Below are 18,188 nucleotides of genomic sequence, written 5' to 3'. Positions count from 1 at the left end.
TCAGTATATAGCAATAATCCATAAAATGCCATAAATCACAAGTACTGAAATACTGCAAATAGATTATGCATCTAATATCTAGATAAAGCATGAAATAATGTCATATAAGTCTGAATAACACATCATGGTAATGTATCCACTGAAACTAAACAATAATAAAATATGAGTCTATAAGTTCAAACGAGTAGGGGTACTACAGGATTCATGAGATATTCTTTGATTTGCATAAAATCCTCTTCACACTTCTAATTCATTTGAATGAAACATTCTTATGTAAAATATGAGTGAATGCATGACATCTATCTGCTAATTGAGAGACATATCTTCTGATTGATTGCAATCTTCCTTGTAAAGAACGTAATTGGCTTACATTCCTAGGTGACTCCATTTCCATGATAGCTTTGACCTTTTCAGGATCTAATTCTATTCCATGAGCTCATATAATGTATCCAAGAAGTTTTCTAGAGGTTACTCTGAATGCACATTTCTTTGGATTTAATCTCAACTGATATCTTTCAAGCCTATCAAAGATCTTGCTCAAGATGTTCAAATGTTCTTTTCTTGTATGAGATTTTTCAAGTATATCATCTACATAATATTTCATAAATGTATGCATCATATCATGAAAAATTATTGTCATAGCTCTTTGATAAGTTGCTCCTGCATTCTTAAGCCCAAATGGCATAACATTCTAGCAGCAAGTACCCCATGCATAAGTGAATGTTGTCTTTTCTTGATCTTCAGGGGTGATTCTTATTTGATTGTATCTTGAGAATCCATCCATTAATGAAAACATCTCATGTCCTGTTGATAAGTCCATAATTATATCAATGTTGGGTAGTGGGAAATCATCTTTGGGACATGTCGTGTTCATATCTCTGAAATTGGTGCAGACTCTTATGATTTATCTGGCTTTGATACTGGCACAATGCTTGAAACCCATTATGGATAGGCAATGGGTCTTATGAAACCCAAATCTAATAGTTTCTTTAGCTTAGCTTTTATAAGGAGAGCAATGTGTGGATGCATCTTCCTTAGCTTTTGTTTAACCGGTTTTGCTTTTAGATCCACATTGAGATGATGCATGATAAGATCTAGATTAAATCGTGGTATGTTTGCATATGACCAAGCAAAATTTATTTATTTTTGTCTGGAGAATTACATGTATTATTTCCTCTCTTTATCTGATAATGAGGCAGCAGAATGAAGTATCTTGGGATCCTTTGGTGTGCCAATGTTTATTGCTTCTGTTTGTTCTATTAGAATAGCAGATCTCTCCTAAAAATATGCAAGGAGGATGTCAAAATTTCCATCTTCTGGAGCCTCAAAGAGGTTTTCACTGTCAAATACGTCCTTTATTTTTCCTTTTGATTGATCTAGTGTTGCCATGAAATGGTTTTCAGCACTAGGTCTTTTTCCTTGTTTTATTTCAATTTTGCGACTGGAAAGTTTGGCATTCGCCTGACTACAAGAAACGTTACTTGATTCTATGATGGAAGATATCTTAGGTGTTATGGGTTCGACAACATTAAGATACATAGTTAAGTCATGGTCATTGGAAAAGACATCCAATTCAGGGTTTTCTAGGTTATCCCAATCAATTAGTTCTGGATGAAGAAGGGGTAAGTCATAGTCATCGTCGTTGTTAGGTGCTTCAAGGTTCTTGACATGATAGTCATAATTTGGCGTAGATTAGGTAATGTCATAGATAGAATGATCTTGAGGATAGTCTCTCCCAAGTATTCTCCAATCAGTTCTAACAAAATCAGTATTAGTATTTTGTAGTTCACACTCAAGTGGCTCTTCATCTGACGTTTGTCCCTTAAACGAATGGATTATATCAACACACACATCTTTAGTACTGCAAGTTCCTTCTTGATTAATTTCAATAGATTCATTTGTATTTTGAAGTTGACATACTTGTGTACATGATGTAGAGAATTATTTTGCTAGCTTTTGTCTTCTCTCGAACTCAGCTTCTTCTGGACTAAAAGTCAATCCTGTTTGACTATCTCTTAGTTCTTCTATGGTTCTTTCATACCTTGGTACATCTTGCTCCTCATTTGATAGAAATCTAACATTTCCTAATGCTTGATCCATATTTGTCTGTGCTTCTTGTGGCGTTACTTCTTGGTCTTTTTCATTCTCTTTCTTTTGTTGTCTTGTATATGCCTCTTTTCTCTAGATTTTGAGTTCTTCTTGTCTTCTTTTTAACTCTATCCCTTTTTTTTTATAAAAGACAAGTCTTCATTTGTGATAGTTGCTTGCTCTTCATTCTTTTCTTCACTTGATACACTAGATGATATATCTGGACCCCATTCATATTCATTTGAATCTATCTCTGAACCATTGTCTAGGATTACACCACTGTACCATACAGAAATATTGTATGGTGCAAATGGTTATCTGATTTTTGTCATCTCTGCTTTTGTTGCTTCTGGAATATCTTGTTCAGATTTTGCATTTGCTCGTATTCCTTGAACTTGTTTACAAGATTCTTCTTCTCTTTTGATTGCAATTTCTTCTTGTTGTTTCTCATGTTCTTCGTGTTTTTGCTTATTGGCTACTATTTATGTTGCTTTATGTAGCTTTTCTTGCCATTGTTCTTCTTTAGAGACTGATTTCTTTCTCTACTTTGGCTATTGATAATTATGGTGCTTTTGATTTGGTTTTGAATATCCAAGTCCTGATTTATCTTCTTTAGATTGCGAGTGAGGACAAATAGGTTCTGAAATACCTTGATGTTGCTTACCAATTGGTCATTTTCCTTCATATCCCATTTTTTGCATGATCTTATAAGCATTGCCATATTGCTCTGTGAGAATATTGACTTCTGCAACTGTTGCTATAGTTTCATTTTCATCTTTGTACAACCAACCAAGAATGTCCTTGTCTTCAATTTCTTTTGCAAGTGTTCCAGCTCTAGCAAATGCTCCATTAAACATTTATTTTGATTTTTCTGACATTCGAGGTTGGATATTTATAGGCTTTCCATATGATTTAGGTGAAAGTGGAAAATTATGCAAAGAATATTTTCCCATTCCTTCATCATTTAATTTGAGCTTTTTCTCGAAGGTTTCCCATATCTTTTCTTGAATTTATTTGGTAGGATATACTGATTCTCTGTTATGTGGAACTCTTGTATCTTGTGTTAGCTTCAGATTATTGCAATATTGGCTAGAGTCTAGAATTATAGTGATGTCTTGTCCCTCATGAGGAAACTTTACATGTTGGTGATATGTAGAAGGAACTGCTTGCATGTTGTAAATCCATGGCCTTCCCAGAAGAATGTTATAAGAGAGATTCAAATCTAAAACCTGACATAATTTATTCCTTTCCACAAGTCCTATTTTGATTGATAACACCACAGTTCCTTTAGAAGAACACTCCTCTTCATCATAAGCCTTAATGGTTATTTTCTTCTATGGATCTACTGCATTTTTTGAATATCCCAAAGCCTTTATTAAACTTAATGCACAAATATTTAAGCCAACTCCACCATCTATGAGTACGTGTTTGACATGAGTTTTATTAATGGTGACTTCAACATGTAAGGGAGCATTTTGAGGATGTTGCAAGGATTCTTCATCATTTTCAAAAAATGATAAGAAATGAGGGGCTATAAGGTGTCCCACCAGGTTTTGGAACTGATCTACATCCAAGTCTTTTGAAACTGTTGTTTATGTTAGAGCTTTTTCCAAAATTTCCTTAAGCATAGGTGAAACTTTGAGAAGATCTAGAATTCATATTTGAGCAGGTATTCTTTGCAATTGCTCCACTAAGTTATATTATTGTGAAGTGGAGGTTGATTCATTTGTTATACCTGGAAATGTGATCTTCACTTTACTTCTCGTAATGACATTGATTGGCATGAAGGTGTGTTATCTTTAACAATGATGACATTTACCACATCATCATATGTATTAGTGTAGTTCACTTTGGCTTTTCCTTTGTCATCTTTTGATTTGGATTTTTCACCTTTTTCATAGTTTGGAAGCGGTTTTTGAAGGCTAGGTGTGATTCATTTGTCTTATGGCTATCCACTGTGATAGTTCTATTATCGATTAAATCTTGGATAAGGTGTTTCAATCTCTGACAATCATTAGTTTGGTGTTCTTTATTCTGATGGTAATTGAAAAATGATTTTCATTCCACCAATTTGGTTTGACTTGTGGTTCATAACTTCTTGCTTCTGGTAAAATAATCAATTTGTTCGCAAGAAGAGTTTTCAAAGTTGATTCCAAGGGTTCTCCAATGTTTGTGAATTTCCTATGAGGATTGGAGAAGGAAGACTTGGACTTATTGTTTTCTTGATTGTTATTGCTTGGGATGTGACTTGATAGATTAAATATTGGTTGTTGTTTTGTAGCATTATTGTCATCATTTCCTCCATTGATGACATTCCTATTCTTTGACCAGAACTTTGGTTTGTCATTGTTGTTGTTATTGTTGTTGTGATTGTTGTTGTAAGAATTATTGTAAAGCTTTAGCTCTCATTCCTTTACCATTGCGTCTTTTATTTTTAGACCATTCTCAATCATCTTAGCGAAAGGAGGGAATTGCATTTTTAGACGATAACTCATTTCACTTATAAGATTATCAATGAATATGTCCATCTTTAATTGATCAGGTACATCTCTTGGATACCTATTAAACATTTGTTTACATTGTTGCAAGAAGATCATAAAAGATTCACCATTCTTTTGTTTAACATTGCATAAATCTAGCATTGTATTCTCATTCCTTAAATTATAGGAGTATTGTGAAATAAACCTATTCACGAGTTCTTCAAAAGATTTGATTCCAGATGGTAATCTGGAGAACCATTCCATTGATTGTCCATTTAAACTCCTAGGGAATAGACGAATCAGGTAAGTTTCCTCATGTGCAAATTCCATACTCATAGTACAAAACTCCTTAATGTGATCTTGAGGATCATATTTTCCATCGTATTTGTCATATTTAGGGATCTCGCAATGCTGTGGAAATGGTATCATATTCAAACTTTTATCAAAAGGATATGGGCAAATATCTTCCAATGAATACTTTTTGGAGCTTGTTCCATTCTGCATATCTTGTATTTGTTGTTGTAGAGTTTGCATTTGTTGACTGAGATTTAACAATGGATTATCCATACAGTTTCTCCTTGTCTCTTTGTAAGTTCTTTTATCACTACGCTCTCTTCTTGTGTCATCATGTTCTTTTCTTGTTTCTTCACGATTTTCTTTGTTTATATCTTCGTTATTTGGATCATCTGTGTTTTGAGTATTACTTGTCTCTGCATCTTGTTTCAAGCTTTCTATGTTAAAGTCTTGTGGCAATTTAGCTCCTGATTTTGCCAACATCAAAAGATATTTTTCTTTTTGCTTTGCTAATAATGTTTCCATTAGTCTATCAACTTTGAAATCTTGCTCAAGGTCTCTAATGGTGTTATTGATCGCTTCTTCATCAATAGTCCTATACCCAAAAGTGTGGAACGTTGAATTATCTTCTTCGTCCATTTGTTTTTGTTGTTTTCTGAATTGTTCATATTGAGCTCTAGTCTAAACTGGCATGTGATTGTTGCAAAAAAATTTTGAAGTTTTCTAAAGACAATTCAATAGGGTATTATTGGTTTAGGAAGGTGGGCTTTGTTAATTTTACCATTATTGTTTGTTCGTTGTGATAAAGCATCTCTTTTTTGAAAAGCACGTACTTGCAAAATCTCTCCGTCAAATTATGTCTCGCAGCCATGTAAATAGTGACGAAAATGTTGTAAGAATGTCCTATGTTTTAATAAGATCTTGCGATTGATATACAAGAATCTTATCCTTTTCTGAGTAGCTTTATAACTGGGTTTTCTTTTCTTAAGGTGATATTTAAAAGTCATATAAGCATATGATAGTTTACAAGTTTGTTTGATTCCAATGTGAGTGCAATTCTGATTTTAATATAACCTAGGTTCAAAATAGGAAAGATATATCCAAGATAATGAACATAAGTTGGATTGATCAAGTTTCGTGATAGAGGATTTGATATATCTTGATGAGAAACTAGCAATGATGTTGATTTTTGCACTTAAGATGTTTGAATCAATAGCTTGTTGAATGTTGTATGCTAATGGAAACCTTTTGGAAATAGCCTATTGAATTGGTGACCTAGTTATCGAACTAGTTTGAAAATGTGTGAGAGTTTAAAGACAATTCTACTCAAGAAGTGTTTTGACACTGATTTTGAAATTTTGGTTTGATATGCTTTGTTTCAGATGTGAAAAAGCCTTTGTGCTAACTTTTGGTCAAAAGTGCTAACTTATGGGACAAATGCGCTACTTTGTTGCGTGAAAGTGTTATTTTGACTGTGTTTCAAGGATTTTTTCAATTTTTCCAGCAAGCTGTTAGATTTTTTCTCAATTTTAGATAATGTTTTTCTTCAATTTTTGACCATTCTGAGCACATTATAAACATAGAAGACACAATGTTTGAAAAACAAAATGTACAAGCAAGTACGAATCCTATGGCAAGCTGAGACAATAATTGTTGAATCTCACATGGGGTTTCCCCTGAGGCTACACTATTCAAACTGGATATTTAGATGCTTGACCCCACTAGCTCCACCCTCGGCACTCACTTCTTTGTGGCAGCCAAGCACCAGTTTCCATAAAAACTCCCCATGAAAAACTTTATATCTCTACTAAGAACCATATGTGTGTGAGTTGCTTCAGAGGTCCAACCTCCTGCGCCAACAATTAGAAGGATTTTGGCAACTAGTACAAGTGGTTTTTAGTAAAGGCTTTCGGTCATGTGGCCATACATGCGACACTTTTGGCTCTATAAATGCAGATGGTTCCAAGCCTATAGAGGTTACGTTCTGGGGAACATAGTGTTGGTATGAACTTATCAGCAAATGTTGCTTGTGACTTTCATTACAAACACGATTTATTTAGAGTGGATCAGAAGGACTCGGTATTAGCCCGTTTCCACTTTGGGTCGTTCCCTTCTCACTAGCCCCCTCAAGGCAGCTCGAGAAGGCAGACCCCCTAAAGGTTACACATAAAAGAGAGTAGGTTTGGTTTTCTGATCACCATATGAGGGTGAGAGCATACTTACCTACTACTTCATCAAGCACAGAAAACACAAGTTTATTTTAGCCCTCTATAATCTATGTGCAACTACTTTAAAGAAGTCACTCAAAATGCAAGTTGCATGCTGTCAATTTATCCCCTTAGTTAAGTTAAATGAGCAAGATATGATGTGTTACTTTCCAAAATAGAACTCTTAATTAACTAGGTGAGGAAATGCATGAAATTTTATTACAAACAATCCTACACATAGATATGTCAGTAGTTTGAAAATTTCAGTTCTTGGACATTCGGACCTGCAGGAAAATTTTGTCAGTTACAAATAAAAGCGCTATCCTAACAAATGTGTTGTCTTTCACCTCAAAAGCGCTAACCTAAAGGACAAAAGAGTTAACCAATGACACAAAAGCGCTGCTCTGTGGACTAAAAAGCGAGAATTCACTGATATAAGGGCTAACCAAAATGACACATGCGTTAACTTGTGAGACAAAAATATTATTTTGAAGATTAAATGTGTTGATTTGCAGACAAAAGCGCTAACCTGGATGTCAAATGCGCTAACCTAAATGTCAAATGCGCTAACCTGAAAGTCAAAAACACTAATCTATTAAATAAAAGTGTTGTCCAAATTCACACAGGCGTGAATCTAGATTACAAATGTGTTAAACTTGTTTTTGCGAGAACTAGACAGGAGATTAGAAAGATATGTGTGAGGCTTCAGCCCCACAGTGGGCGCCAAAATGTGTTGACTTGAATTTCATCATTAGAATACTACCTGCAACATGTTAGTTTCACAAAATACAAAGGAAATGCTACAGGAAATCTAAACTCAACCAATGAAACTACATGAAATGAATATTAAAATAAAAACACTATTTTTACCTTCATGAGTTAAGTCTCATTGTTTCCTAACTCCACTGTTCTTGGTTGCAGATGGTGTGCTCTCAAACAAGCACTGATAGCTTCCAAGATGGCATATGAAGAATGGACTGATAACTGATAGTTAATTGATACTATGATATGCAATGCTAAATGAGAAATGCTAAAATTGCTAATGTTAAATGATTATGCTAAATTGCTTCAAGATTAAAACTCGCGGATGCATAAGTTTTCACAAATTGTTAACTTGAAAACTCACTTGAAGACTAACTCTTTCTCAACTCAAACTCCCACATTTATAGATTTTGAGAGGATAATATGATGTGGCCTAGATCAACGGTCATGATCAAATCTGCAGATTTGGATGGTTGTGAGCAAAGGTGAAGGTTGAGAGAAAGGAGGAAGGAGAGACAAGTGTCACTCATCTCACCTTGACTGGGTTGCTAACTGAGGGAATCTAGGGATGGTTGCAGAAGATTTAGGCATGAGAGGACAAGTGGACTCAAGTCCTTCTTAAGATGTAGGGATGTTGGAGAGAATATAAAAGAAGGTTAAGAAATATGTGTGCATACACAATATTTCATTTATTTTGAAAGTTGAAGATAAGTGGCTAATAAATGTTTTATTTATTTAATTTTGTTGAATTAATTTAGCCACATGATGGATGAGTTGGCAAAGGAAAGATGAAGTGGAGATAGAAGGATGAGTTGGAAATGAAATTATATAATTTAAGAAAATATTTGAGACTATAGGATAGAAGAATAATCATTAAATATTAGATATTTAATTGATTGAAGGAATGATTAAATATTAGATATTTAATTAATTGATTAGAGGAATAGGATAGATGAATTAATTAATAAAATATTTCAATTAAATTAATTAATAGAAAGACATGAAAAATGAATTAAATAAATTAATCTTTTCAAATTAATCATTTAATAGAAGAACAAATATATTAAATAAATATAAAATATTTATTTAATCGCTCATAGCCAATTTTTATATGTATACAGTGATAATTGATTCAAAAGTTCAAGCTTCACTTTCTAATCAAGCAAGGAGAGGCCAAACATTTTAAGAATAGTCTTTGCTACATCCAAAAAGGTATCTTATATGTTATATGCCTATATGACATATTGATAATAATTTGTATGTCTAGCAATGGTGTCCTTAGGAGCCTACATTTTCCTTCATATTTATCCTCTCTACTAAAGGGTTATCCATGTGATGGTAAGATAATTAAAGAAAACAATGCGTGAGAATACTCAAGATAAATGCCAAATATGAGAGTTATTGACTGAAAACTTGTTGATGCTTTAACTAAACAAAATCCTAGAAGTTGTATGGTAGTGGCAAATTGTAATAATATTATTGCAAGAATTGTGGACAAACCAAAGAAAATGAACCTCCCCTAAAATCAATTTCAAAAGCAAAAAAAGTTTTTGGTGTTTAAATGGAAACATATGATGGAAGAGCTCTAAAATTGTTTAGAGACAAGACCCCAAATAACAAAATATCATATTTTAATATATTCATGATTGTTGAGGGAAATGAAGTTAAAAAATGTTTGACACAATCTAAGATTAAATAAACAAGAGTTTACATACCAAACAATAGTAGCAAGATGGATGCATGCACAACTTTAATTTATCTCATCTTACTAGTAACATAATCATTATGGTGATTTCAAAATTACTTGAATAGTGCTAGAATCACTTGGGTGATTCAAATCAATAGGGATAATTTTTCAACTTAAAAGATAAAAACATAAAATTTAAAGGTTGTGAAACATGAAGGTAAAACAAGAGACTAGTGAACATGAAGCAGAAGATAAAGAGGTTACTTGTGAGTTACTAGACACTATCATTAGTTAGAATCAATAAATATAAAGTTTTCTTCACATCATGTGGGTTGTGTGCTAGTTGTTAAATTATCATCGGATTTCCACACATGCTTGTATAATTTTAGGGAATTTTAGTCCTAAGGGAGAGAAATGAACTAGATGATTGACATAGCTATAGAAGCATAGATTTCAAGTGAAATCATCATGATGGAGATGTGGCATTTAACCATCATCAATCAAGGATATGAGTGAAGTATAGATGGCAAATTATCTCATGAATCAAGAAAATTGACATATAATCTTATTCCCAACTTAAGTAAATAAATGAATTTACCTAAGTAAAATAAATACAAGATACAAATAATATTACACCAACAATAATAACAAGCATCTTTGTTAGTTTTACTATAATGAATATGTCGGGGTGGATTTAGATTATCAGAAGGGCGAATTAATTGGAAATAGGCAAATATATTAAATAAAAATTAAAAAAGGATTTTCAACAAACAATATATATAAATTCTTATCAAATAAACTAATAAACACAAAACAAAGGAAGATGGAGGTTCTAATAGTTAATACTTTCATCATTTTTGGGAATGATGTGTTGAAAAATAACATACAAAAAACAGTGTCAAATTTATTCAATTAATGTGTGATTAAGCCAAAAAAAATTATCAACAAAACAATAAGAAGAAAGTAGAAATCAATAAACTCATAAGAAGAAACCATAACACCAAAAACAGATGGAGAACCCCTTTCAGAAAAAAAAATCCGCTAACAAAGAGATATTGAGCTTGTACTAATCTTAAGAACAAGATTGCACCAATATAATCCACCAGATCTTTTTCAATTTGTCAATATTCTTATAGCCTAATAATATTGAACCGACATAAAAAAAATACTATGCACAATCCCTAATGCATGTCTATATATTAACAGGCACATAAAAAAGTAGTTTTACAATACAATGGACATTCAAATCATGGGTTAAAAAGTCAATACAAAAATCACCCCAAAAAGACCAAACAACACTCCACATTGTTTTTGAATGGCTCTAACTATGAACCCTTGAATGATGCTAGGGTGAGTGGTAGGGTTTTAGAGCTTTTCCTCCCTAATTTAGGTGGGGAGAAAATGATAATCCAAATACATATAAGATTGCAATTGTAGTAATCAATTCTCTACATGTTCGATTCTATAAGTCCATGTTTAATTCCATAAACCAAATAAATTTTACAAATACAAATTTGAACCAAAGTGAAACATAATTTATAAATTTTCTAATGATCATTTAGACAAAAACCTTATTTGCCAATACACTAGTGAATCAATTACTACCATCTTTAACAGTACATTCCCTATTTGATATCTAACTAAAATATCATATAATTGATTTAAATTTTATAATTTTGATTATGAAATATTATTATAATTTAATTATTTTCCCTAAAATATTTATCTTAAAATAGATTTATTCCCTATAAATATCAATAGAAAAACCAATCTATAAGGTAAATACAATCATTTTCAAAACTTTTCTATAATAGTTGATTGAATTATTATAAAACAAATCAACCACTTTATTTGAAGGGATGAAGGTAAACAAAATAACAAGCTATTTGATCCAAATAATAATAATAATAACAACAACAACAACAACAACAACAACAACAACAACAACAACAACAATCATGTTGCACTTGTCTTTCCATCACACATTTCAATGACAAATTGTAGTATGTAAGATGGGTTCTTTTTACAAAGTAATATAGTCTCTTTCTAATATGGGATCAACTTGGTAAACACAAGTAGTGAAATGGGTATTAGATTAGATTTTGTGGAATACATTTCAGTAAGATATATTGAAGAGAATAATCTATTTAATAAATATGACAAATTTCACATTTCTTATAAAGAAATTTGTAAATATTCCAAAATAAAATTGAAGAATGTTTTTTTATGTTAATATTTTATGTTGCGCAATGTTATCATCATCAAAATAATGATGAATTGTGAGCGATTTGAAACATTGATATAAATATTATATAGTTTCATCACAAAAGTTACAAATTCAATGTAAGGATTCATTAATAAGTTTTGAACACAGTAAGGATCTTGGTCAAAAATTTCATAACAATCTTTGTTCACATGGCATATATTAGAGGGTACCTAAAATGCAACCCTCATTATAAATAGAATTTTCTAGTTAACAAAAACAAAAGGGTTTTGTAGAGTCTACATAATAGAATATGGATCTCTATTTATAAGGAATGGAAAAAGAGAAGCTTAATTCTCTATGCATAAAAAATTGGGACTTTTTGATCCCGGTCTTGGCCGCCATCAAGATCATACAACATGGTAACACTTCAAGTAATCTTAGGGCCAACTTGGCAAAGTACTCAAGTGTTTTGATTATGATATGATGTTAGCATGGCTTTTTCTTCTTTTCCAATTGTTATTCTTTGTAATGGAACTTTTATCAAATGTTGTCCATTTGAACACTTCCCAATATAGTTTTGTATTGAGTGGTAATTTGCTAAACCCAAGGCCATGAAGACTTAATGGTTTCTCTTACCATATCATTGCTTAATTACAAGGCCCCGTATGCTCACGTTCAATGTGTTTGGAATTTGGAGCCATTTCTCATGCAAACTAGATGGATAGCCTTGTAGAATAATGACATCATACATACATCATCATTTCTCTACATTTGTGGTTGTTAATTAGTTTTTTTTTAAATGTTGGTCATACAAGGCCAATACTTCAAAGCTTCACCAAGACACCACCACTTTGGAAGCGTATCCTTTTGTCTTGGTTATTCAACTTATAATGGCTTAGCTCTACCATCACAAATAGGTTGCGGATGTCACATTATGCATGAAGCTCAAATGAAAGATTGACTTCATTGGCTTAAGACTAGAAATATGACCTTAAAAAATTATAGGCTTTGTGTCCTTGCCATGTGCCTCAAACCATTAAGAAAACCACGAAGTTCAATAGCTCCTAAATGCCCTTACTAACAATTTCCAAGCCTTTGTTTGGTACTATGAATAAATTTTAGATACCCAAGAGTACACTCTAGCTAGGCCTACTATCTTGTGGTGATGCCTAAATGTTGTTCCTTACCAACTTTCAAATTCTTCATGTATACTTTGTGATCAACTTCACCAAATAGATTTACAAGAGGTTATATATGCAATGTTGATTTGAATGGATTTCCTTATGAAGTTTACAAAGCCTTTTGGGACACTGTGGATAATAATCTTCAGAAGGTTTATCTTGAGCCTTTTCATTCTAAATCTTTAAGAGATTTAATTAATAAAGGGAATACCAAATTCATAACTTAAGTTGCAGATCTTGAAGAAATATGCAATTGGCACCGCATCACTTTATTGAATCTCTCAAGCAAGATTGTTGCCAAAGTTCTAATTCTTAAGCTTAGGCCTCTTTTTTCATAGCCCTAAATAAATTGGTTTAATCAAATTTGGATTTATTTTGGATAAATAATTGATGTTTGGGAAGGAATGGAATGGGCATAACATTCTTAACAGACTATCATTTTATTAAAATCAATTTTGCCAAGGCTTATGAACACATTGAGTGGCTTTTTATTCTTGTTATGCTTTAAGTGCTTGGGTTCACTCATTTTATATAGTTTGTACATATGTTGTTTGTTGATGTATATGCTTGTATAACTATTAATGGTCAACAATCCAATCCATTTGGATATTTCTAGTCTATACATCAAGGATGTCCTCTTACTCTAGCTCTTTATATGCTTGCATAGAAGGCTTTGGCTATTCAAAACATTGTTAAAGGAATCATCCTTCCTAATTATCTAAATTAGTTGGTCAATGGTCATGTTGCCAATGATTAATTCCTCACCCTCATTAAAGTTGAAGACAATGTTAAGCAAGCCATTCAATGCCTTCATAATTTTTGCAAAGTATTTGGCTCAAGTAACCAATGGAAAAATACCAAATGTTATAGGTAATCGTTTCTTCCTAACTTAGGTTGGTTAGATAATTTTGGCTAAAAATGGATCTATCATGGGGAAATCTTTCATTTTCTTAGCATTCCTTTGTTTTGAAAGATTTTCCTATTGCCCTAAGGCAAGTTGTTGCCAAGATTGAAAAAAATCAATTTCTAGATTACCAAACCTCTTTCTTTGGCTAACAAGTTCCAAGGTTGTTCAAAAGTGTTGGTTGTCACTCATGTTTATTCTTCTTGTTGTTGGGTGCTCTCAAAAGCCTCTTATTTAAAGATTGAATCGATTGATTAGAGATTTTGTTTCGGCCTCTAGTAATGGGTACCAAGGATTTCATTGTGTTAATTGGGAATATTATTGTGTTCATCATGATGTTGGTGACCTAGGTTTCCTTTCAATCTATTAATAAAGCATTGCCCTAATGCTTAAATAGAATCCCAAGGCTCTTAAGTGAATGAAGTGTGAAAACTTATCATCAAGCATTGTATCAATTGAGGTGTCTCTAAATGGCCAACATGGGAATAGTTAGATCTTAGCATTGTAACAAAGTTTTTGATGTAGAACTCTACAAGGGCTTTTAGACCACAACAACAATGTTCCTTGCACTATTGCCAAAGTTCTACCTTGTTCCTTCTCTTTGCATAAGTCAATGAGATCAAAAATCAATTCACCTAAAGCAACAATGGTTCCCACTCCATGGCCCTTAGCCCTCAAGAAACAAACATATTCCCACCCACGATCATAATCCTTATGGCCATTGGTCAAACTATAGCAAAGTTTCTCTATTAGAGCTAAGCCATTTCTTTGTGGTGTCCTTTAAAGTCTTTAATAATATTCTTGAGAAACAAAGCATCCTTGCTAACTTGGAGTTGGTGGATAACAATTTTACCCTTAATGACAATCTTACCCTTAGGGGAAGGGTACCAGTAGTGGACATAGCTATCTTCGCGCACATAGAACTCTCAAACCGTATGTCGGATTTCAATTTTTTTTTTGTTCTCCACGTACGACTTAACTGCTTATAACTAAGGATCCGACTTTTGAGTAGTGACGATGCACATTGTGGAAATCGGTATGTGCCGAAAGGTCAAAAAGTGTTCATTTCAAAGTGTCTACCCATACATGAACTCCTTTGCACCAAAAGTAGATAACTCAAAATTTGCAATAGTAGTGGACAAATGCCCCAGTAGTAGATCATCTTTTTTTGACATCGGTATGCGCTGAAAGGTCAAGAAGTGTTCATTTCAAAGTGTCTACCCATACATGAACTCCTTTGCACCAAATGTAGATAACTCAAAATTTGTAGTAGTAGTGCATAATTAACCCATTTGTGCACCACTACTGGGACATCTGTGCAAAATTATCCACTAATGGTACATGTGATATTCATTAATGAGCTTTCCATTATCAATTTGTTGGGCTCCTTTGCAATCTAGTACGGAGGGTTGGATTGACAAAAAGGTGTCCACTATTGAAACTATGTCCACTAGTGGTACCCCTCCCCTAATGATATTTGAAAGCTCTTTTCTGATTGGACTAAATGTTTAGTTTTTTAAACTTTTGTTTAAACGTCTTTTATTTGAACTTATCCCATTTAGACTTTGTATATGTGTCTTCCCACCACCCACTTTTTAAAATATAATGCTATCATCTTTTCAATCAATTTAAAAACCTGTTTAAAAAAAAAGTTCTTTCCGAACATAACTCTTTATCGTGAGGAACAAGTCGAAAGTTCGGTTACCTTTTTTGTCCACGAGACTTGAATGGTGCGTAAATATTGTACTATTGAATGAAAACACATAAACTGTAGGAGTTTTGAGCCTTGATGCAGCCCAAACCCTAATGATAATGGCTGAAACAAAAACCAGAGTGCCGCCTGTATACTACCAGCTTTTAAATTTATTTAGCCTTGAAACAAAATGCAAACTGAAAAATGACAGGCAAACATTTTGAACTCTCTTTCCTGGCCATTTACTCTGCGGTGATGAAAAATATCATTTCAGATTTCCGCAATAAAGATTTGAAATTCGATGGAAAAAACTAATAAAATGCAACATGAGAACACAAAAAAACGTTTAAAGATCGGCTGACATCGAGCTTAAACCTGAAAATAAGTACATGGAAATAGAAATGGAGTAGAAGAAAGAGTGGGAGAACTGTAATATACATTGGCATTTAGCGCGGCAAGCCGCTCATGGCAACGCCTGGTTCATTTGCATAGGGTTTCCACCCATCGCCTATTGCATTTCCCTTTGCCCTTGCCTTTGCAAAGCTTATATAGTACAACGCGCTTGCAATCGTATTCAACAAAGTAAAGGCTGCCCCTGCGGCAAACACTCCCTTCCGCAGCGTTTCGCAGGAAAATTCGTCAATGCCAAACCGGCCCCGGTATTTCGTATGGTATGCATTCCGCACTGCTCCTGCCAGTAGGCACGCCTCTGCTATCACGAACGTTACCCTGCAAAGCACAGACAAACACGGGAGGAGATTGAAAGAGACGGCCGCAAAGAAGTGTGTAGAAGGAAGAAATGAAGAGTCGGTAAAGCTTGTACCAGGAAAAGATGAAGAGAAGGATGGCGCAGCCACGAGATCCGCCTGGTCCGAGAGGGCGTCCGCAGCAAAGGCACCTGGTAACGGCCATTAACAGCACCTGCGAGGAGAGAAGCAAGAAAAAGGCACCCGATCCAAATCCTGTCGCAATATCCGAATTGTAGACGCAATACGATTGCTCGTCATACTTGTCTGCAACTACATGGCCCTAAACACAGGTAAACCCTCAGATAATCAGGAACCAGATGCAGAAGCCGACAAGGGTTGTAAGGGTTTCGACTTACCGTGCTCTTCCTGCGCTCGGCGGCGATGGCGAGGCCTATAGCGCAGGCATTGATGATGGATAGCAGCAAAAGGAAGATCATTGAGGGTTTCTCCTCCGCCATTGCTGCAAATTGCTTTCCCTGGCTTCCTGAAATGAGTAGGGCGGTCCGTGCTTTCTTCTTCTACTTGGAGATGATAAGCTGTCTCACACTATCTAGTACAAACAGGTGGGACTCACTTCCATGCGGAGAACATGGGATTCTCCTCCTTAATTATGTGAATTTGATTTAATTTTTACATCTCTTATTACCTTTTATAGATTTTTTAATTCAAATGGTTTGGAAAATAAGTAAAAGCAAATATAGGAAAGAAGGCTAGTCCCTTAGAGCAGGCCCCATGGGAAATTTGCCAGCTACAAAGTCAAAAGCAGCCTTGGAAGTTGGTGGCAAGTGACCTGCTTTTGTAAATATGATTTATAATTTGAATCTTTTAGGGTTTCCAAGATAAAATCTCTTGATCTATGATAGCCCCTAGTTTTAGAAACTAGTTGTCTTTGTTTTTATTGTCTTTGTTTTTAAATATATAAAAATCTAGTTGTGTGGTTAGGAGCTTTTATGGGATAAGGATGGTATCTTCTTTTATGTCAAGCTTCATAAGAATGTGGAGCCAATGGCTTTTGTATAAAGATAACTAGCAATCACATCTTGGTGTGCAATAGGTACACCGAAGAGGTATGGAAGGTCAGTTAGGGAAAAAATAGGTCTATTTTTTGCACACATTTGTGTAGAAGTGATAGCTTCAAATAGATCTTAACATACATTAAATAAAATGTTTGAATCCAAAAGATAATCAAACTCCATTATCAATAAGTTCATATCATGTTTGTAATAAGGAGAGGTGGGAAGAGAGTTGGAGAGAGAGAGAGAGAGAGAGGGAGAGAGGGAGAGAGAATATAGAGGGATAGAGGTAGAGAGGCAAGATATATAGATACAGAGGTATAGGAAGAGGGAGAGGAAGAGAGATGGATGTATAGGGATAGAGAGACATGTCTAGAGATAGAGGGGGAGAGAGGAAGATAGAGGTAGAGATGAAGATAAAGGGAGAGAGGAAAAGTGAGAGAAATAGAGAGGTAGAATGAGAGATAAAGACAGAGAGAGATGGAGAGGAAGAGATATAGGGGAATAGGGAGAGGGGGAGATAAAGCGAGATATAGATGGTGAGATAGATTGATAGAAAGATAGACAAAGAGAAGTCGAAATGGACAAATAAAGTTTGAGAGAGGGAGAGAGGAAGATATAGATAGACATGGTAAGAGTCAAAGATGAAGGAGGTCCTAGAGACAATATAATTTGCACTATATTAAAAGTATATTATTATATATTATATTATATTTTTATATAATAATTATTCTTATAGAATATAATGTATATTAATAAATATAACTATAATATTATTAATACAAGGCTATCATGTCTAAAGATCGCCAATGATGAAACTTGAATCGAATATTGTCACATAAAATCCAATGGTCTTAAGAGAAGTTATATAATATTATTATAAATAAATTAATAGTTTATATTATGTAAAATATAATATATAAT

General features: G+C 33.8%; 1 protein-coding gene across 1 annotated transcript; it reads right to left on the bottom strand.

The window, feature by feature from the left end:
- Positions 1-15,843: 15,843 nt before the first annotated feature.
- On the bottom strand, positions 15,844-16,863 carry LOC131064858 (uncharacterized). The gene is made up of 3 exons (XM_057999161.2): positions 16,608-16,863; positions 16,326-16,531; positions 15,844-16,231 (listed from the first exon to the last, which is right to left on the bottom strand). Exons 1-3 carry the CDS (start codon positions 16,707-16,709, stop codon positions 15,949-15,951), a joined length of 591 nt encoding a protein of 196 aa, XP_057855144.1. The 5' UTR covers positions 16,710-16,863; the 3' UTR covers positions 15,844-15,948.
- Between the last annotated feature and the right edge of the window lie 1,325 nt (positions 16,864-18,188).

The sequence above is a fragment of the Cryptomeria japonica genome, chromosome 1 (assembly GCF_030272615.1).
Source record: "Cryptomeria japonica chromosome 1, Sugi_1.0, whole genome shotgun sequence".
Lineage (NCBI taxonomy): Eukaryota > Viridiplantae > Streptophyta > Pinopsida > Cupressales > Cupressaceae > Cryptomeria > Cryptomeria japonica.
Note: the sequence above shows the minus strand (reverse complement) of the source record. Positions and strands in the feature narration are given on the sequence as shown.